General features: G+C 43.4%; 1 protein-coding gene across 4 annotated transcripts in view; it reads left to right on the top strand.

Moving 5' to 3' along the window:
- The window catches only part of LOC125467469 (nuclear factor NF-kappa-B p100 subunit-like), a 187,847-nt gene that overhangs the window by 146,495 nt on the left and 20,930 nt on the right, over positions 1–20,422 (top strand). For all 4 annotated transcript variants that reach the window (XM_048563313.2, XM_059640406.1, XM_059640407.1 and 1 more), the window contains exons 2-9: positions 2,763–2,796; positions 2,884–2,947; positions 3,689–3,735; positions 4,891–4,989; positions 5,304–5,455; positions 6,252–6,385; positions 9,615–9,773; positions 13,984–14,088. In XM_048563313.2, the coding sequence (XP_048419270.1) occupies positions 2,763–2,796; positions 2,884–2,947; positions 3,689–3,735; positions 4,891–4,989; positions 5,304–5,455; positions 6,252–6,385; positions 9,615–9,773; positions 13,984–14,088 (794 nt within the window). The remainder of the gene's footprint in view (positions 1–2,762; positions 2,797–2,883; positions 2,948–3,688; positions 3,736–4,890; positions 4,990–5,303; positions 5,456–6,251; positions 6,386–9,614; positions 9,774–13,983; positions 14,089–20,422) is intronic.

The raw sequence follows: 20,422 nt of genomic DNA, 5'->3' as shown, positions 1-20,422 counted from the left end.
ATTGCACTGGAGAGGAGGCAGAGGAGATTCACTAGGATGTGGCCTGGGATGAGAAGCCTGTAATGAAGAGAGACTGGATAGACTGGGTTTACTTTCCGCAGAGCAGAGGAGGCTGAGGGTAGAATCTGATTGCAGTATACAAAATTATGAGAGACACAGACAGAGTAAATCATGGGAATCTCTCATCCTATGGCAGACATGTGACCAGAGGGTGCAAGTTTAAATTGAGGAATAAGTTGTTTACAGGCAGTCTGAGAAAATTTCTTTTTCATCGAGAAAGGGTAGAAATACAGGACATGCTGTCTGAGGGGGTGGTGGAGGCAGGTACTCTCATAATATTTGAGAAGCATATGGATGGGCATTTAAAATGCAAGGGCATAATAAGCTATGGACCAAGTCCGGATAAATGGGATTAGTGTAGTTTGATATTGTCGGTTGGCAAACACACAGTGGGCTGAAAGACCTGTTTCTATGCTGTAAACCCTATCGCTCTATGGCCTCTCATCTTTGTAGCTGTTCACCATTTAGAAAGAATTTTGTTCTCTTCTTTTTACATTCAACGTTCCTGCTCCCACACTTGCCACTATTCAGCATAATCACTAGCTCTTTGGAACACTGCAAGTTACAAACATGGGACAGTGTGACAGCCTGTTTTAGCAATCTTGAGGTCTGAACTTCGAGCCCCTCATCCGTCTATCAGGGGTTTCAGCCAACCAGATGCCAATAGGAAGCAACCAACAGTTAGTCATAATCACAACTGCAGCTTGGGCACAATCTTTCAAATGATGAGGATTGATTTGGAACAAAACCAGTGAGGTTCAGTTCACAAACAGCATGTATCCTTCGTCACTTCACAGGAAACATTATTAAAGACAAACTGACATTGAGCTGCATAAGGAAATAGTAAAACAGGAAAGAGGTAGGTTTTATAAAGAGCATTTTTTAAGGAAGTAGTGAGGTCGACAGAGGTTCCTAGAGTTTGGAGTCCAGGCATCTGAAGGCACAACCACCAAAAGCAGAACAATGAAATGGAGAATGTACAAGAAGCCAGAATTAGAAACTAGCAGTGATCTCAGAGCATCATGGGCCTGGAGGAGTTCCCTAAGATAGGGAAGGGTGGGGCCTAGGAACATTTGAAAGGATGAACTTGAATTTTAGAATTGGTGAGCACAGAGGCAATCTGGTTAGTGAGTAGGAGGGGCTAATGGATAAATGGGACTCAGTATGATTTGGGACACAATGACCAGTATTCTGAATGAGCGGAGTTTACAGTGACCAGCTGAAGTTTAAGGAGGGTATTTACAAGAATAGTTCTAGGAATGAGAAACTTCAGTGATGAGGATAAATTGAAGAATTTGGAGAGAATAAAGCTAAGAGGAGATCAGATTGAGATTTTCAAAATCATCAGACTGGATAGAGTAGGTAGGAAGAAACTATCACGCTCTCAAAAAGAACAAGAATGAGACGGCATAGATGGAAAGTGATGTGCAAAAGAAGCAAGGGTGATGAAAGAAAATGAGATTTCTCAGAAAATATTTTCACACAGCGAATAGTTAGGGTCTGAAATACATTGCCTGGAAATGTGGTGGAGGCAAATTGAATTGAGGCATTCAAAAGGCATTGGATGTTTACTTGGATGGAAATAATGTACAGGTAGTTCTCTTATAACATGATAATTGCATTCTTGTGTGACCTTGTGCTAATAAAAAATCGCCGTAGAAGATTGCATTATAGGGATATCGCTATACCTGTAACAGCAGAAAGTCTGTGCTATCCAAACAGCGTCCACTATTCATCAGTCGCCTTACAGCCAATTCACATTAACAAAACACGAGTTATAGTAGAATGACCCGTACAGGGATTTGGGGAAAAGGCAGGAGACTGGCACAGGATGAAGATGATTTGACAAACTGATACATCATTTGACCCATCATGTCTGTATTTCTTCAGCATTACAATTCTGCGATTCTGTATATGGTGGGGAGGCAGTCCCTGGCCACTGGAAAAATCGAGTGTAGATGCAAGGAAAGCAGAGCTGGAAGTTTTAGGACCTACTGAGCTGAGGCAGAGACAGGTTAAATATCATTTTTTTCCTGCTGTGCTGCTTTGTCTCACCATACAGGTGAGAGACATATATTAAATTAAATGTTTTATATTGTATCTAATATTAAAATGAACCCAACAGTGAATGTATAAAATTTACAAGCTCAGCACAGCAGGAGGTGGTTTTGAGGTTTCTATTGACAAGATGGAACACTAAAGCCTCAATCTATTTGATTCAGATTTGATCTCCTTACTGTGAGAATGTTATTGGCCATGTGAATGTTTCCTTATCAAACTCACGGTGGCATCAGGAAAGCCTTCAGAATGTCCTGAGGGAGTGCTACACCGTCGGAGGGCCAGCACTGAGGGAGGACCGCACTGTCGGAGGGCCAGGTTGAGGGAATTTGCCCTTCGAACACTGCATTATTGGTATTGACAATATTTAGGGAGTGCATTAAGGGCAGGGTTAGTGCTTGGGGAAGTCACCTGAGTGGGGGCTTCAAGGGTTGCTCACTGGGGCAAGGGGTGCAATATTTGGCAAGTCAGTGATGCGCTGGGGTGTGCCTAGACTGGTGAGGCTACAGGAGCTGATGAAAATGTCTCGTCGGGGTTCCTGTTTGGTTTGTGGTCTAGTGTTTACAATGGCAGCATGCTGGGTGTCTGAGTGTGAGCAGGTTGGTGCAGCATTCCGGTGACAGTAATCTCTGTGTTGTTTTCAGGATGGACGATACATACAGTCTGGGAACGCGAGATGTAAGTACAGCACTGTCTTTGAAATGAATTCAGCTCTGCCTCTTCAGCCAGTACATTGCTGACTCTGATCAATATCTTCATTCTCAGGGTGGCAATGATTTTGGACAACTGGACCTCAATCTACTGAACACTGAGGCTGCACTCAGCTCATGTAAGTGGGCTATGGGGGTGGGGGCAGTGGGGAGTGTGTCCAAATTCCAAAATGAGCCTCGGTCCAGCATCTGTACCAGAGTGGAATCTATACCCATCAGCACAAAGTTCTGGAAGCCCAGGCCTGTGTTCAATGTACTGTGGGCATGGGAGGTATAAACTGGGGGCAGTGATTATAGCAGTCACTTTTTGGGTGTAGGGGTATTTGGGTGTGTGTTCAGTGCTGGGGGGTGTATTTTCAGTGTATAGGTGGGGTTCTGTATTTTGAATGTGACGGGGTCCTGGACTCTGGTGTAGAGGGTGGGGTCTGTATTTTGAGTCGGTGCAGGGTATGAGGTCTGAATTTTGTGAGGGCTGGTGAAATAACTCCGCAGAGGCAGGTATCCCATCACCACATCACTCTTTATTTATACGTGGAGAGTCCTTTACACTGCTCCAGCTCTGTCAGAACCAGTTCTCAGTGAACAGAACCACTGATACTCACTCTTTAACTGTCACCTAGGACTCTCTGATTGGAGCTATCAATTTGGTCCAATCAGGGAACTTGTATTCTATGAGATCCGACTGGCTGACCTTGTTATAATCACTGAAGCAGGATGTGGGGTGTACTGTGGAAGATTGGGTGGTTGCAGACTCTGTAAATCAGTGGTACTGATTGACTAGGGTTTGGGGAATTGAGGGGATGAGGAGCAAGCCCAAGAGTGAAAGCCTTGGTGAAGCAGTGACTCCTCTTGTCTTCCAGATCCAGCAGCCGGCCCCTTCCTGACCATCATAGAACAACCGAAACAGGTAAATCCAACCCTTCCTAACACAGAAAATCATCCTATTCCCTCAAGATCTTTTACTCATTTCAATCAGTATCCTCTGGTTATTGGCCATTATGCACAATGGTTTCTCCCTGTCAACTCGATCAAAAACCTCACTTAAATCAACCCCCCCTCCCCCATACCTAAACAAACTTCTGTGCATAGTAGGGAACCACTGCAGCTCCTCAAATCTCTCTGAGGTTCCTCATCCATGGTACTTTCTTCATAAATGGGAAGGCAATGGTCCAGTGGTATTGTTGCTGGGCTGTTAATCCAGAGACCCAGGCGATGTTCTGGGTACCCAGGTTTGAATCCTGCCACAGCAAATGGTGAAATTTGAGTTCAATTAATTAGAATCTAATGACGACCAAGAACCTATTGTCAATTGTTGGAAAAACCCATCTGTATCACTAAGGTCCTTTAAGGAAGGAAACTGCCATCCTTACCTGGTCTGGTCTACGTGTAACTCCAGATCCAAAGCAATGTGGTTTACTCTGAGCTGATACTCTGGGCAATCAGGGATGGGCAATAAATGCTGCCTTACCAGTGATGCCCTCATTCCATGAATGAAGTAAAAAAAGTAAATAAATCTCCTCTGCACTCCAAGTTCTCAGCCTGCAGAATTGGCTGTAATATGCTAGCTGGGGCTGACCTGGTGAATTCTAATGGTTCAGCTTCCTTGCTTTTGGACAATCTGCATACACGTATAAAAGTATTTGTTCTTGACCAGTCTTGTCAACTTGTTCTGGAACCTTCAGTAATTGGTGTGCACCTATCCCCAAGTTTCTCCCTTCCTGCTCCCTCTTCAAACTGTGCCACTGATTTTTATGGCCTTTCCCTGTTCTTCTGACCAAAAATATCTCATTTCACACTTTTCTGCAAGAAATTTAATGCCTGACTATTTCACCAAGCTGTCCCTGTCTTAAAGTCTATTACCACCCTCCTCACTGTCTCTCTGCATTTCTATGGTTCAATTTCTGAAGAAGGGTTGCTGGACCCGAAACATTAACTTTGCTTTCTCTCTACTGATGTTGCCAAATCTGCCAAGTTTTTCCAGTAATTTGTGTTTTTGTTTCCAAGTGTCATGTGAACATTGATAGTCTGCTTTGTGTGACAATGTGCCATGTGTTTGATGCAGAGAGGATTCCGATTCCGTTATGGCTGTGAAGGCCCTTCACACGGAGGCCTGCCTGGAGCATCCAGTGAAAAAAATCGCAAGACGTACCCAACCGTAAAGGTGAGAGCTCGAGGAGGCATTGAAACGATAGAAGTCAGAGCATGAGGGGAGCTTTTAGAGGAGGCAATGTCATAGTGTGAGCATTGTTTAGAGAGGGCAAAGGTCAGAGAGTGCGTGAGGCATGTTTGGAGCATGCATGAGAATCATTTAGAGGGCGCATAGGTCAGTATGTGAGGAGGATTGGGGGAGGGCAAAGGTTGGAGTATGAGTGGAGCTTTGGGGGGAGGGCAAAGGTCAGTGTGTGAGGAGCACTGAGGGGAGGGCATGGGTTAGATCAATGTCTTTTACCTGATGTATATTTGATTTTCCCTTAGATTTTCAATTACACTGGTAATGCAAAGATTGTAGTGCAGCTGGTGACAGCCAAAGACCCTCCCAAACTACATGCTCACAGCCTGGTTGGGAAACAATGCACTGATGATGGAGTCTGTATCGTACAAGTGGGTCCCAAGGACATGACTGCACAGTAAGTTCACACGCACTGAGACTTATTCCATCACAACCTGAATTCTGCAGATGAAATACACTAAGACCCAGTGTAACAGGTCACTTCAGCTTTCATAGTTGGACAAGGTTGAAAAAAAATCCAGAAAGGAAGAACTCAAATTTATATAACACTATTCAAAATTAATCGACCAAAGTGTTTCACAAATTCTTTTGAAGTATTGTCAACACAGTAATGTAATTCAAACATTAAGAATCCTCTGAGAGTTTTTGTCACCTTCATTTTAATTGCCATATTTTGTCATTTTCCCCTTGATCTATATTTAAGCAGTATTTATATACTCACTTGCATTGCCATATCGTCCAGGGCTAGAGGCCCAAAGCTGAAATATGGGATTAGTATAGTCTGATCTTTGGCCAACACAGACAGGATGGATCAAATGTTCTCCAATGCTGTGAATGTCTATATGTCTACATAGAATGTCACTCAGATTGCTCTGCACCTCAGCTTTCTGAAGTCTCTCTCCAATTAAACAACATTCCACTTTTCTTCCTACCCAAGTGGAAAGTCTTGCATTTGCCCCACGTTATACTCCATCTACCAAATTTTTGTTCACTTAAGCTGCCTATATTTCTCCACAGATCCTTTTTGTCCTCCTTGCATCTTCCTATCCTTCTAACATGTGTGGTTTTCAACAAATTTGACTACATTAAACTTCTAAAAAGTGTTTGGAGAATGTAGCAAGGAGGAAAGCAGAAAGCAGAACCCATAGATGTGTATAGTACAGGACACTAATCCTCTGTATCCTGTTCTCTAGGTTTACTAACCTGGGCATTCTGCATGTCACAAAGAAGAATGTTCCGGATGTTCTGTTTGACAGGTTATTTAATGAGACGTACCAGCGCAATCCTTTGGACAGAAAAAATTTTCTGAACAAGGCCATTCTGTCAGGTGAGGATGGCTGCTGTGGGAACATAGAGAGCCCAATTTGACATAACTGCAGGGATTGTTTGGAGCTCTGCTTTCTGTAGCTGCCCTTTTATTTGTGAGGATCTTTGCAGAAGACTCTGAGTATAAAAGCAACAAATAAGGCAAGAAGTGGTGCACTGGGAAAATGTGAGCAGGGTGCCACCATTTGAACATTGACTTCTATAGAGCTGAGTTAATGAGGAATGGAGGACAGTCAGGAGCTTTCAGGAGATGGTCAGTCCCAGTGATTGTGGAGTACTCCAGAGGACGATGCAGCAAGCCCATGGTTCGTAGGCAGGCATATTCTTACTCATTGTGCCAAGATAGATATAGACAGGAGGGCTGTGGTAGTGTCTCTACCTCTAAGCCAGAAGACCTGGCTTTATGTCCCACCTGTTCCAGAGGTGTACATAAGAACCACCTGACCCTTCGAGCCCACTCTGCCATTCAATGAGGTCACGGCTGATCTTTTCGTAGACTCCATTCGACCGACCCGCCCTCTCACCATAACCCTTAATTCCTTTTCTGTTCAAAAATTATCTATCTTCGTTTTAAAAACATTCAATGAGGAAACCTCAACTACTTCACTGGACAGGGAATTCCACAGGTTCATAACCCTATGGGTGAAGAAGTTCCTCCTTAATTCAGTCCTAAATCTGCTCCACTAATTCTGAGGCTAGTTTCACTTGCCTGTGGAAACAACTTCCCTGTTTCTATCTTACCTATACCCTTCATATTTTTATGTGTTTCTATAATATCCCCCCTCATTCTTCTAAATTCCAATGAATATAATCCCAGTCTACTCAGTCTCTCCTCATAAGTCAACCCCCTCAACTCTGGAATCAACCTAGTAAATCTCCTCTGCACCTCCTCCAGAGCCCGTATATCCTTTCTGAAGTAAGGAGACCAAAACTGCACACAGTACTCCATGTGTGGCTTCACCAGCACCTCATACAGCTGCAACATAACCTCCCTGTTTTTAAACTCCATCCCCCTAGCAATGAAGGACAAAATTCCATTTGCCTTCTTAATTACCTGTTGAACCTGCAAACCAACCTTCTGAGATTCATGCACAAGGACACCCAGGTCCCTCTGCACAATTTTTAACTGTTCGAATAATAGTCCATTTTGCTGTTATTCCTACCAAAATGGATGACTTCACATTGATCAGACGTACTCCATCTGCCAGACCTTTGCCCACTCACTTAGACTATCTATTTCCCTTTGCAGACTTTCAGAGCCTCTGCACACTTTGCTCTATCACTCATCTTTGTGTCAATTGCAAACACTGATACACTACATGTGGTCCCAACTCTAGATCATCGATGTAAATGATAAACAATTGCAGTTCCAACACGAATCCTTGAGGCACACCACTAGTCACTAATTGTCAACAGAAAAGCACTTATTTATTCCCACTCTTTTCTTCCTGATGACCAATCCTCTATCCACACTAATACAGTGCCCGTAACACTGAGCTCTTTTTGTCTTATGCAGTGGCCTTTTGTGCGGCACCATGTCGAATGCCTTTTGGAAATAATAATAATGATATCTTTGAGCAGGTTGATGAGAAAATGTTTATATATAGACAGGATCTGTCTGAGGTCTGTTGTCTTCAGAACCAGAGGACATAGCATATGAAGCAGGCCATAGAAAATCGAGCTGAGGAAGAATTTTTGTGCGCACATTGTGGTGAATTTTTGCAATTCTCTATCCCGGGGGAGGTGGAAGCTCAAGACAAGAATCAATAGGTTTTTGGAATCAAATGATGTCATAGGATTTGCAGATAGCACAAGGAGATGATCAACTCTCATCCAGAGTGGTGGGGTAGGTTTGATGGGCTGAATAGCCTACACCTATTCCTGTGTTCCAAATCAGTTCTATTGAACAGCACAAAAGAAGGTGCTTTATGTCTAACCGGTTCAAACTGGTGTTTGTCCTGTCCTTAAGTTAATCATTTGAATCACATTTGAAACACACTTAGTTCCCATCTTCTAACCAATCTGGTTTTACCTTCACCCACTGTCCAATCTAACCTTGCACATTGACCTGGCTCCTGCAATGCATTGGTCATGAGCAGAAAGCTCCAGGAATTTGAAAGCCTCAGTTTGAGACACCGTGAGATTAGGTTTGGCATCTTGGTGAAGTTCTTTGTGCAGGGTAGGCCTCCAGGAGAAAGAGACCTGGGAACAGCCAGGTAAAATCCAAGTTCTGGACTGGGTCTGCTGCATAATCAGGAACTTGGAAGATTGGAACGTGGGAGGAGCTGCTAGAAGGGCTGAATGGCCTCTGTCTTGGGTATTTAGCATCCTCGTCCTGACAGCTGTTAATAAACTGCTGACATTTACAATGTCACAAAACAAGCAATTGGCCTACAGAGATAACAAAGTGTGAAACTGGATGAACACAGCAGGCCAAGCAGCATCTTAGGAGCACAAAAGCTGTCGTTTCAGGCCTAGACCCTTCATCAGAAGAAACCTTTTTCTACTAAGTTGCTGCTTGCCCTGCTGTGTTCATCCAGCTCCAAACTTTGTTATCTCGGATTCTCCAGCATCTACAGTTCCTATTATCTCTGATCACAATTGGCCTACAGGCCTGATGGGGCTTAACAGGATGGATTCTCAGAGAGAGAGCCCCTCCAATCCTCCCACACCCCCAAAGTTGGAGAAGTGGGGACTAGAGGACATGGTTTAAATATGAGAGGTCTCCCATTTAAGACAGAAATGAGGAGAATGTTTTTCTGTCAAAGGAATGTTAGTCCGTGCAACTCACTTCTGTAGGAACCAGTGGGGGTGAGTTTTATACTGAGTTTTGATCCATAAGGGAGTCACAAGTAATGGGCACAGACCATGATCTTATTGAACAGCAGAGCAGCCTTGAGAGGCCGAAGGGCCTACTCCTGCTCCTAAATCCTATGTTCCTAAACATAAACAGAATGGAACACAAGTTTCTGCCAATCAGACATAACAAGCCACTAAAAAATTGACATTGTAATTGTTAATTTGGCAGGTACTGATGAATGAAGATAGATTCCCACAGGAATTAGGATTTGTTTCCTGGAAACTGTTTTTATTCTCCATTGTATTATGACTGGAAAGACAGTGCATCAGTTACTGTGGGGCAGCAGGGTTACACAGCCCTGACAACGGAGAGTTTCATGTACGTTTATATGAGGGTATTAATAACCAACAAGGACTCTCTTCAAAACCAGCTCAAGAAGCACAGCAGTTTCGCCAAGAGTCTGAGCAATTAGCCAAGGAGATGGATCTGAGCGTTGTGAGACTACAGTTCACAGCTTACCTCCCTGACAGTGATGGCATGTATACACGGCCACTTGAACCTGTCATCTCTGACCCCATCTTCGACAGCAGTAAGTAACGGGACAGTATGTGGGGGTGACGCTGTATGTTGTATATGTGTCGGGGTGACAACAGTGTGTGGAGGGGTTTAAAAATGCGTGGGGGAAAATGGATGAATGAGAAGATAGGGTGAGAGGAGACAAACAGGTCAAAGAGGTGGGGTTAGACCCAGTGAAGGTGAATGTAGGTGTGGAGTTAGGGAGTGGATAAGTCGGTCCAGGGAGAACGTACAGGTCAAGGAGGCAGGATGATGTTAGGTAGGTAGGAAATGGGGGTGGGGCATGTGGTGGGAGTAATGGTTAGGGAGGCGGGGATGAGCTGGGCTGGTTTTGGGATGTGGTCGGGGGAGGGGAGATTTTGAAACTTGTGCAGTCCACATTTGATACCCTTGGGCTGTAGGGTTCCCAAGCGAAATATGAGATGCTGTTTCTGCATCTCTCAGGTGGCGTCATTGTGGCACTGCAGAGGGCCCAGGAGGGACATGTCGTCTGAGGAGCTGGGGGAAGCGGGGGGGGGGGGGGGGGGTTTTGGTTAGTTGAAATAGTTTGCGACTGGGAGGTGTAGTTGTTTGTTGCAAACTGAGCATAGGTGTTCCGCAAAGCGGGCCCCAAGTCTCCACTTGGTTTCCCCAACGTAGAGGTGAACATCTGTTTGATGTGAAAAGTCTTCTTCACCTGCACATCTGTTAATGTGATATACTGTATCCACTGTTCCCATTGTGGCCTCCTCATGAACCATTTCAGAATCCCCTTCCCCTCCCCCATTTCTGAAGAATGGTCTCAACTCGAAACATCAAACTTTCCTGCTCTTCTGATGCTGCTTTGCCTGCTGTGTTCATCCAGCTTCACACCATGTTATCTCAGATTCTCAACATCTGCAGTTCCTTCTATCTCTGACACAGAAAGAGCTCTGGAAGATTCACAATCAATTTGTGCCATGTTTACAATGGCTGGGAAAGGCTTTGTTGGCCACTGGATGATTCCAGGCCAATGGGCCACACTTGGGTGAAGCGTGGGGAGGGGAGGGGTCAGGTGACCAGCAATCTGCCCCTGGGTTGTGGGACTACCAGTGAGTTGCCTATTTTCACATGGGGAAGGCATAATTGACAGAGCCACACTGCCAATTGGAATGGACGTGAGAGTAAACCAAGGGTTATCTTTAGGGATCCTTCACTGTTTCTATCAGATCCCACAAGTGCCTGGGATCCTGCATTGAACACATGTTCTTGCTGTTGAGCCGTTCCACGCTGGGGACTGGAAGGCGGTCACCTACCCAGATTGCCCCTTTTGGGGCGAACTCTGGGGTCATTTCCCATCAGGCAGCTGGGAATTGATGAGCAGGATAATTCTGTGATTAATGAGTGATGGCTGGTCACTGCGACTGAACACTGCTCCATCTGGACCAACACGAATGGCCTACCATCGCTGTACCATCAGGGGACCCCTGAGGCCAGTGTAAGAGTGGCTGCTAGCCTGGCCTCCATGCCCAAGGCTCTGTAAATCACCAGAGCCCAGTTCATCAGCATGCTAGCCAGTGGGAGAATGTCTGACCACTAAGCTATAAAGATGACTCCTTTTTTATAAAAAAGTTCACTGCTGATTGGAAAGTGAAATGTTTGGTCTTTTTTTAAAGAAAATCTTTAAATCAGCATCTGTTATTGTGACAGTTACTGACCTTTCATTGTAACTGTACAAAGAAGTCTCACCAAGAATTTTATAATGGAGAATAGACATTGCAGGGAATGGGGAGGGGAAAATAAGAGAGAGATGGGATCAGAGAATTAGAAAAGAGAGAAGGGTATGGGGCGGAGAGAAAGAGAAAGGAATGGGTGATTCAAGAGAGGGAGAAAGGGAGGGAATGAGGAGAGAGGGAGGTATTTTGAGGATTGGAGGTGGATTAAGGGGGGGGAAGGGGAGGGTGACAGCCCTGTTGGAGGGTAGAAGCAGTGTAGAGACTCTGTATGTGCTCAGTCACTGGGGAGATGATAAGGTTGTTTTGTCTGCAGGATGCAGGGCGATATACATCTGGATAGTTAGCAACGTTGACTTCGAAAAGCCTTGGAGAGATCTAAAGGCTGTGAGAGAGGTTCCTGCAGCAAGTATACAGGGCTGTCGTGGCCCAGTGCAGCTCATTGAGAATAGCTGCTTGGTTAAAACCCTCAGGTGATCCATTTCAGACGAGTCAGAGTTTGTTTCTGATTAAGGAGAAGGGTTGGATGTGAGTTGAGAATTTGATGGATTGTGGAAAGGGCATTTGGCAGGGGAGATAGAGAGAATGTGCATGATATGGTTGAGGAAAAGAAAAGCAGCTTTGTTAGAGGGCTGGATGTAACAGTGGAAAAGCTGAGGCTGAGACGTGTAAATACAGACCTTGGGCTAAGGTGACAGTCAAGGGTTTGTGTGAGACAGGCAAAAAAAGACATGAAAACTATCACATGAACATCTGAAAACATTTCAATCGGCATCAGCTGCCTCTGAAAGCAGAGTATATTTGAGTCATTGAGAAATCCCAGCAAAATCCATTGAGTTTCCAGATGAGCTCAGCAGCCAGAGTCTGAGACAATATTAGTCAGTGGGAAAAGTGAAGGCTTTAGAAAATTGTTCAATAGACACATGGCTGAATATCTTAGTAAGAACAAGTCCTAGATTGATGACTATCAAAGTCTAAAGGTTAGTCAATTAGACAACAAAGGGTCTTGTGTTGGGGTGTCAGCCTGGGGATGAGCCAGCCTTGGTGGGAGGCATTGGGGTTGGAGGACTCTGAAGATACATAGCTCAGTTGGTTCTGGAACATCCTAGTGCTAACACAAAGGAAGTTACTCTGCTCAGGTCTTCCCTGTAGAGACAATGGTATAGTGGTAAAATCTAGTAACCCAGAACCTTGGGCTGATGAAAACTGAAAGGAGCCAGAAAATCAGAAACAAAAGCAGAAAGTTCTGGAAAAGCTCAGCAGATTTGGCGGCATTTGTGGAAGGAAATCAGAGTTAACATTTCAGATTCAGTGACCCTTCCTCAGAATGTCAGGTTAATGATCTGGGGGCATGCGTTCAAATTTATATAAAAAAAAGTCTGGAACTAAAAGCTCATCTAATGGTGACCAAATAAATAATGTTGATTTTGCAACCTGCTTTATGTAAAAGTCTTAAAAGCTGCAATTTTATAGTAGGGAATAGGATATGATTTCAGTTGATGGGAAATGCAGGTGGTGTAAAGAGACAGAAGAATCTGAAAGCAATCTCTGATTGAGATAATAGATTTTTTCTTGGGGCTTCTCATTGTGATAGCAGACAGACATGTAGAAAGCTATGAGGATCTTACATGGAGAGAGAGCGAGATTGAAATGATTAAAGGCAGTTAGATATACAAGCCGAGGTTCAACATGGAGCTGATGGTGAGTACTGTGAAACATGGTGAGTGGTGCTTCAAGCTCCTGTGCTAAAATCAGTGGGTAACATGCCTTGGGTAGGTCCCATGAGCTGGTCCATTTGCAGGTCCCTTGTGGAGGGTGGAGGTGACTAGTGGAGATCAGTCATTTTGTAGACTGACTGCTCATGGGCTGATCTCTCAGAGCTACAGTCAAAGATAGCAAAGGTTCATGAGCCAGTACGTGTCTGGGCATTTTGTGACTAATAACAAACACAGTATGGGAAGATTGTCCCAGTGGACTTCCCCTGGTGTTTCCTGCACATTCAATTAAAATAGCAAAGACTCAAGAACGGGAAATTCCCTGCAGTTATTTCTGCACTATTTTATGTGAGTTTACAGACAGGACGTGATAGATGTCTTTTTATTACTATTCTCACTCTGACGCTTCTCACTGCTGACAGATAGTAACTGATGAAAGTGATCAGGGAGTGCAAGGATAGAGTCGGAACTTCCAGCGCTGCATTGCACCAGGCCCGTTTCTATGAAAATGAATGATTCCCTATGTTAGGGATCATGCAGCAGATTTTCATCCATCTGGTTTTTTTGAGTTTAAATCTGCCAAAACGTTTCCAGCAGCAAAATATAGTGGCTGCTGGAAATTGTAAATAAAAACAAAAACTGCTGCAAAGACTCAGCAGGCTGGGTCGCGTCTGTGGAGAGTTAGCGTTTCAGGTTGATGACATTTCATCAGGTTTTTATTTCTCATGGTTTTCCAGATGTGTGTGAAGCTTGCTTTGCTCATTTTTCACGTAATTTAAAGCATGCTTTTTTTTTCCCAATCTTGTCTACTTGGCAGAGGCTCCAAATGCTTCCAATCTGAAGATTGTCAGGATGGACAAAACGTCAGGCTGTGTGACAGGCGGGGATGAGATTTACCTCTTGTGTGACAAGGTTCAGAAAGGTAAGGCTTTTCAGGTCGAAGGACAATAGGCATTAGCCCATTTGTGTTCAGTATTTTGGGCAAAGATACTCCTTATTTAGCCAGGTTTGGTATGGGCACTGTTTCGTGAATGAGGGAGTAGCCAACTGTGATCAGAGTGGCTGTTCTTCACATCAGAATTTTATGATGTTAGCCAGCTGGGAAACTATGGAAATATAGCAAAGTTAAGCCAGTCCCACCTTCAGCCAACAATAGGAATCACTGCAAAGGTACCAGCATGGGGTGCTGGTGGAGGTTATGTTGTCTGATTGCTGACTCATTGATAGACATGCCACAGTGGAACTGTAAGATTCTGACATATGGCCCTGAAAAAGGTCAAGGTTTCTTGTACTGACAATCTGTCCAAGCAATGTTCCCTTCACTGTGCCTCATGCATAAAAATACAGGGCTCCAATTTGATCTGCACTTTTACACTGGAAACTGCTGTCACACAGCAAACATTTTGCACACAGTATAGCTGTATCATTGAATCCTATTTATTCCAAATCACAAAGTACACTGCTGGGGATGCTGAAGCAGAAACTGTGTTAGAACATAGAACATAGAACATAGAACAGTACAGCACAGAACAGGCCCTTCAGCCCACGATGTTGTGCTGACCATTGATCCTCATGTATGCACCCTCAAATTTCTGTGACCATATGCATGTCCAGCAGTCTCTTAAATGTCCCCAATGACCTTGCTTCCACAACTGCTGCTGGCAACGCATTCCATGCTCTCACAACTCTCTGTGTAAAGAACCCGCCTCTGACATCCCCTCTATACTTTCCTCCAACCAGCTTAAAACTATGACCCCTCGTGTTAGCCTTTTCTGCCCTGGGAAATAGTCTCTGGCTATCAACTCTCTCTATGCCTGTCATTATCTTGTATACCTCAATTAGGTCCCCTCTCCTCCTCCTTTTCTCCAATGAAAAGAGTCCGAGCTCAGTTAACCTCTCTTCATAAGATAAGCCCTCCAGTCCAGGCAGCATCCTGGTAAACCTCCTCTGAACCCTCTCCAAAGCATCCACATCTTTCCTATAATAGGGTAACCAGAACTGGATGCAGTATTCCAAGTGCGGTCTAACCAAAGTTTTATAGAGCTGCAACAAGATCTCACAACTCTTAAACTCAATACCCCTGTTAATGAAAGCCAAAACACCATATGCTTTCTTAACAACCCTGTCCACTTGGGTGGCCATTTTAAGGATTCTATGTATCTGCACACCAAGATCCCTCTGTTCCTCCACACTGCCAAGAATCCTATCCTTAATCCTGTACTCAGATTTCAAATTCGACCTTCCAAAATGCATCACCTCACATTTATCCAAGTTGAACTCCATCTGCCACCTCTCAGCCCATCTCTGCATCCTGTCAATGTCCTGCTGCAGCCTACAACAGCCCTCTATACAGTCAACGACACCTCCAACCTTCGTGTCGTCTGCAAACTTGCTGACCCATCCTTCAATCCCCTCATCCAAGTCATTAATAAAAATTACAAACAGTAGAGGCCCAAGGACGGAGCCCTGTGGAACAGCACTCACCACTGACTTCCAGGCAGAATATTTTCCTTCTACTACCACTCGCTGTCTTCTGTTGGCCAGCCAATTCTGTATCCAGACAGCTAAGTTCCCCTGTATCCCATTCCTCCTGACCTTCTGAATGAGCCGACCATGGGGAACCTTATCAAATGCTTTGCTGAAGTCCATATACACCACATCCACAGCTCGACCCTCATCAACTTTTGTTTTATTCATCTGGTGTTCCATCTAATTCCTTGCAGTCTTGGTCAAACCTCATGTAATTTATTTAAATTTTCAATGAAATAAATTTAACTTTATATTCCACAATTTTAACATTTTCTTTTAAGGTTTGAATGGCTCACTTCGTACAGTGCGCATGTTGTGTTAATAATTGGAGAACATGGTGGAAGAATCAAGATATATTGACAAGTAAACAAATGGCTAACTTCTGTTTCCTTGTCAGTAATGACTTTTGAACAGAGCATAAAGTTGCAGAACTATGTAGAGATAACAATTTAAAACTGGGAAGACCACTGTCTGTGGTCCCCACACCAATCTCTATTCACTACCTACTGATTGCATTACTCTGCCTTGGCAACAATGTAATGTTACGCTTGTCTCAGCACAACCTTGGCATCTTGTTTATCCCACGATGAACATCCGACAACACATTCATGCAATCCCTAAAGCTGTCTCTTTACATCTTTTTAATCCTGCCTACCTGTCTCTTGTCTTGGCTCATTAGCAGTGAAACCTTCATCTGGAACTACTTCATTTCTGGACCTGACAATTCCAATGCATTCCCTGTTGGAGTCCCACATTTGCCCATTTGAAAACTTGAGGTCGTCTAAAACTCCACTGCCTGAGTCTCATCTTGAACCAAATCCTATTCTCTGTACTTTCTACCTGACTGATACTATTAACAGTAATTTTATTAAATTCTCATTTTTGTTTCCAAATCGTTCCTTGGCTATGCCTATCGCTATTTTGGTCATCTCCACCAGTCCAACCATACTTCAGGATATCTGCACTCGTCTAATTATGTCCTCTTGCGCACTCTTGATTTTAAACGGCCCACTACTAGTTGCCAAGCATTTAATTGTGTCGGCTTCAAACCCAAGAAGAGACTTCCTACACCTTCAGCAAGCAAACTCACATCCAGAACCTCAACCTGAGCAACAAATCTTCTCAAAACTCGCTAACTACCTACACCTCTTAGCCTCTGTACATTTCCTCCTCTAAGGCACTTTTTAAAACAATCCTTTTTGATCAAGCTCTTGATCATCATAACTAAGGACTTAATAAGGCTCAGTTGTATTCTGGGATCGTTAATACTCCTTTCAGACGTCTTCAAAGTTTCCCTCCATTAAAGAAATTATATAAGTGGTGTTCTCAGTTTAGAATAGGTCAGGTAGCTTAGTGTCAAAACAGTGAGATGAAAGGTTCTCTTTGCAGTTAGTGGCAGAGCCAGTTTTCTACTACGCAAAGTTGACTAAGGTGGTTCCTGATGGTCAGTTCCAGGACACACTGTCAGTTGTTTCTCATGTTGATAGTCATGAGATAAATTGATAAGGCGAGGGGCAGATTTTATTTAAATTGAACAGGCTCCATGGTTTTATTATTAAAGGTTTGGAGTACAAAACAGGTTTTGTTGAACACAACATGAGAAGCAGAAGTAGGCTATTCAGTGCCTCATGTTTCCATTACCATTCATTAAGGCCACGATCTCTCAGCATCTACTCTGTCAAACCTTCTCTGAATCTTATGTATTTCAACGATAATCACTTCTTAGTGTCCTAAATTCCAGAGAAGCTAGCCAATTCTACTCATTTTCTATTACAGCCTGTCATTTCAGGGAATCTAGTGAACCTTCATTGCCACCCCTCTAAGGAAAGTATATCCCTGTGTATGGCAACCAAATGCACACAGTGCTCTATGTAGTCACACCAAAACCATATATCATTGAATCACAAAAGTGATCTGGCTCTACAACTAAGTATTATTACTGAGTGCCATTCTGCTGCTTTTTCCCCATATCTTTGCACATTATTTTTATTCAAGTAATGATCCAGTGTCCCTCTCCGATGCCTCAGTTGAAACTGCCTCCACTACATTTAAAGTAGTCTATACCATACCCTAACTACTCACTGTATAACTTTTTTTCACTTCGCTTCTTTTGCAATTCTTTTGCTTAATTTTCATGAGATATGGATTTAAATCTATGCCTTCTCATTCATATTCCTTTTACAAATGGGAACAGTTTCTCTTTCTACTTACTCTACCAGCCTGCTAATGATTTTGAACAGCTGAATCAAATGTCCCCTCAGCCACCTTCTTTTCAAAGAGAACAGTCCCACTTTCTTCAAGCTACCCTCATCACTGAGTCACCTTTGCAGCCTCTTTGCATCCTTCTCACAGAGGAGTGGTGGTCCACACTTAAGGAGAGATTTCCTAATTCTCAACAAAACTGAGGCAGAGAGACTCTACTTGAAGGCTGCGTTGTCTCTAGGTACCTGAGGGAGTCTAACTTCGTTAGTGGAGAAATGGCTAGAAACAATTATTTGGGATAGAATTAATAGGCACACGAGAAAAAGATGGACTGATTTGGAAGAGTCAGAGTGGATTTGTCAAGGGAAAATTATGTCTCATTAACTTGCTGTAGGCTTTTTGTAGAGGTAACAGAGAGGTTGATAAGGGTACTGCTGTCGATCTCGTGTTCATGGATTTGCAAAGGCATTTGATACATTTCCACACAACGGACTTGAGGGAAGTGATAGATCATGGAATAAAGCAACAGTAGCAACATGGATGCAAAATTGGCTGAGTGATAGGAAACAAAGTGTAATGGTAAATGGGTCTGTTTTGGGCTTGAGGAGGGTTTACAGTGGAGATTCCCAGGGCTGGCGTTAGGTGCCTTTGTTTTCATGATAAATATTAATGATTGGAATCTTGGTATGCAGTGGGCAATTTCAAAGTGTGCAAATGACACAAAACTTGGGAGATTTATAAACTGAAAACTTGCAAGAATTATAAACTGTGAGAACTCCAAAAGGACATTGACAAGTTGGTGGAGTGAGAGGATAGACGTCAGCTGAGGTTCAATGTGGAGAAGGGTAAAGTAATGTATTCTCGTATTCTATGAGGTCAACTTGGCTGAACTCATTAAAATCATTATAGATTGCTTTCAACATATTGAGAGAGACAGTTTGTGCTCATAAATGGATCAAGAACCGTAGGGCACAGTTTTAAAGGGCTTTATAAAAGAAGCAAATGCAATATCTCAGAAAACATTTTCACACAGTGAGTCGTTAAGGCCTGGAATGCACTGCCTAAGAATGTGGAGGAAACAGATTCAATTGAGGAAATTATTTAATTATTAAAATAAAAACAGTATCTTGGATTCTGGCGAAACAGTAGGAGACGGGCACAAAGTTAAAATGCTCAAGACAGCCAGCACAGGCACAATGGGCTAAATAGCCTTCCTCTGTAACAATTCTACGATTTAATGATGGTGTCAACCACATAAACGCACTGGCTTTAACAGCAGGCCGGAAGTTGGGAATATCGTGGCGCGTAACTTAATTCCTAACCCCACTTGCCTGGATGAGCTCCAAGAACACACAATAACTTGACACCATCCAGGACAAAGCAGTCCGCTTGACTGGCTCTACATCCACAAGCATTCACTCCCTCCTCCACAGAAGTACAGTACTACCAATACTGAGCAATCTGCAAGATGCATTGCAGAAATTCACCAAAGATCCACAAACAGCACTTTCCAAACCCAAGACATCTTTCATCTAAAAGGACAAGGGCAGCAGACATATGGGAACACCATCACCTCTGAATTCCTCTCCGAGCCACTCACCGTCTTGACTTGGAAATATATCGCTGTAACTGCACTATCGCTTGGTAAAAATCCTGTAATTCCCTCCCTAATGGCATTGTGGGCCAACCTACAGGTGGCAGAGAGCAGCAGTTCAAGAAGGCAGCTCACCATCACCCTCTGAAGGGCAACTAGGGATGGGTAAGAAATGCTGGCCGGCCAGCGATGCCCACATCCCACAAATGAATATTTTAAAAATGCTGTGAATATTGGTTGTAGCCAGAAGATCAGGAACATTTTATAAACCAGCAAAGGATGACTGAAAGAATTACAGGGAGAGATTGGTGCATGAGAGAAAACCAGCAAGAAATATACAACAAATATTAAGAATGTCACCAAATATCTAATAATGAAAATGGGAGTTAAGACAAGAATAGTTTCTTGAGAAGACGAGCTGGGGAATTAATCATGGGAAATGAAAAAGTGGCAGGGACCTTGTACATGTATTTTGTATCTGTATTCCAGTAAAAACTGCAAAGGTATCACACAATAATTGCAGACGATTGAGACACCAAATGTGAGGAAGGAACTTCGAACGTTATTGTATTGCTAGTGAAAAATGACCAGGAAAGCTAATGAGGCTATAGTTCCTGGACCTGATAGCCTGCATTCTAGGACCATGAAGAAAGTGGCTGCATTGGTAGTAACCTTCCAAAATTCAAAGTTCCCTGGATTCTAGAAAGGTTTCAGATTGGAAAACTAATGTAATACCTCTGTTCAGGAAAGGAGGGAGTCAGAAAGCAGGAGACTATAAGTCGATTAGCTTAAAATCTGTCATTAACAAGATATTAGAATTCACTATTAAGGAATACAAGTGTAACAAGTAATTAGGAAGACAAATGGCATGTTGGCCTTTATTGCAAAGGGAATAGAATATAAAAGTAGGGAAGTCCGTGCAACTGTACGG

Source organism: Stegostoma tigrinum, chromosome 37 (genome assembly GCF_030684315.1).
Source record: "Stegostoma tigrinum isolate sSteTig4 chromosome 37, sSteTig4.hap1, whole genome shotgun sequence".
Taxonomy (NCBI): domain Eukaryota; kingdom Metazoa; phylum Chordata; class Chondrichthyes; order Orectolobiformes; family Stegostomatidae; genus Stegostoma; species Stegostoma tigrinum.
The sequence above is the reverse complement of the archived record's forward strand: the minus strand, read 5'-3'. Positions and strand labels throughout refer to the sequence as shown.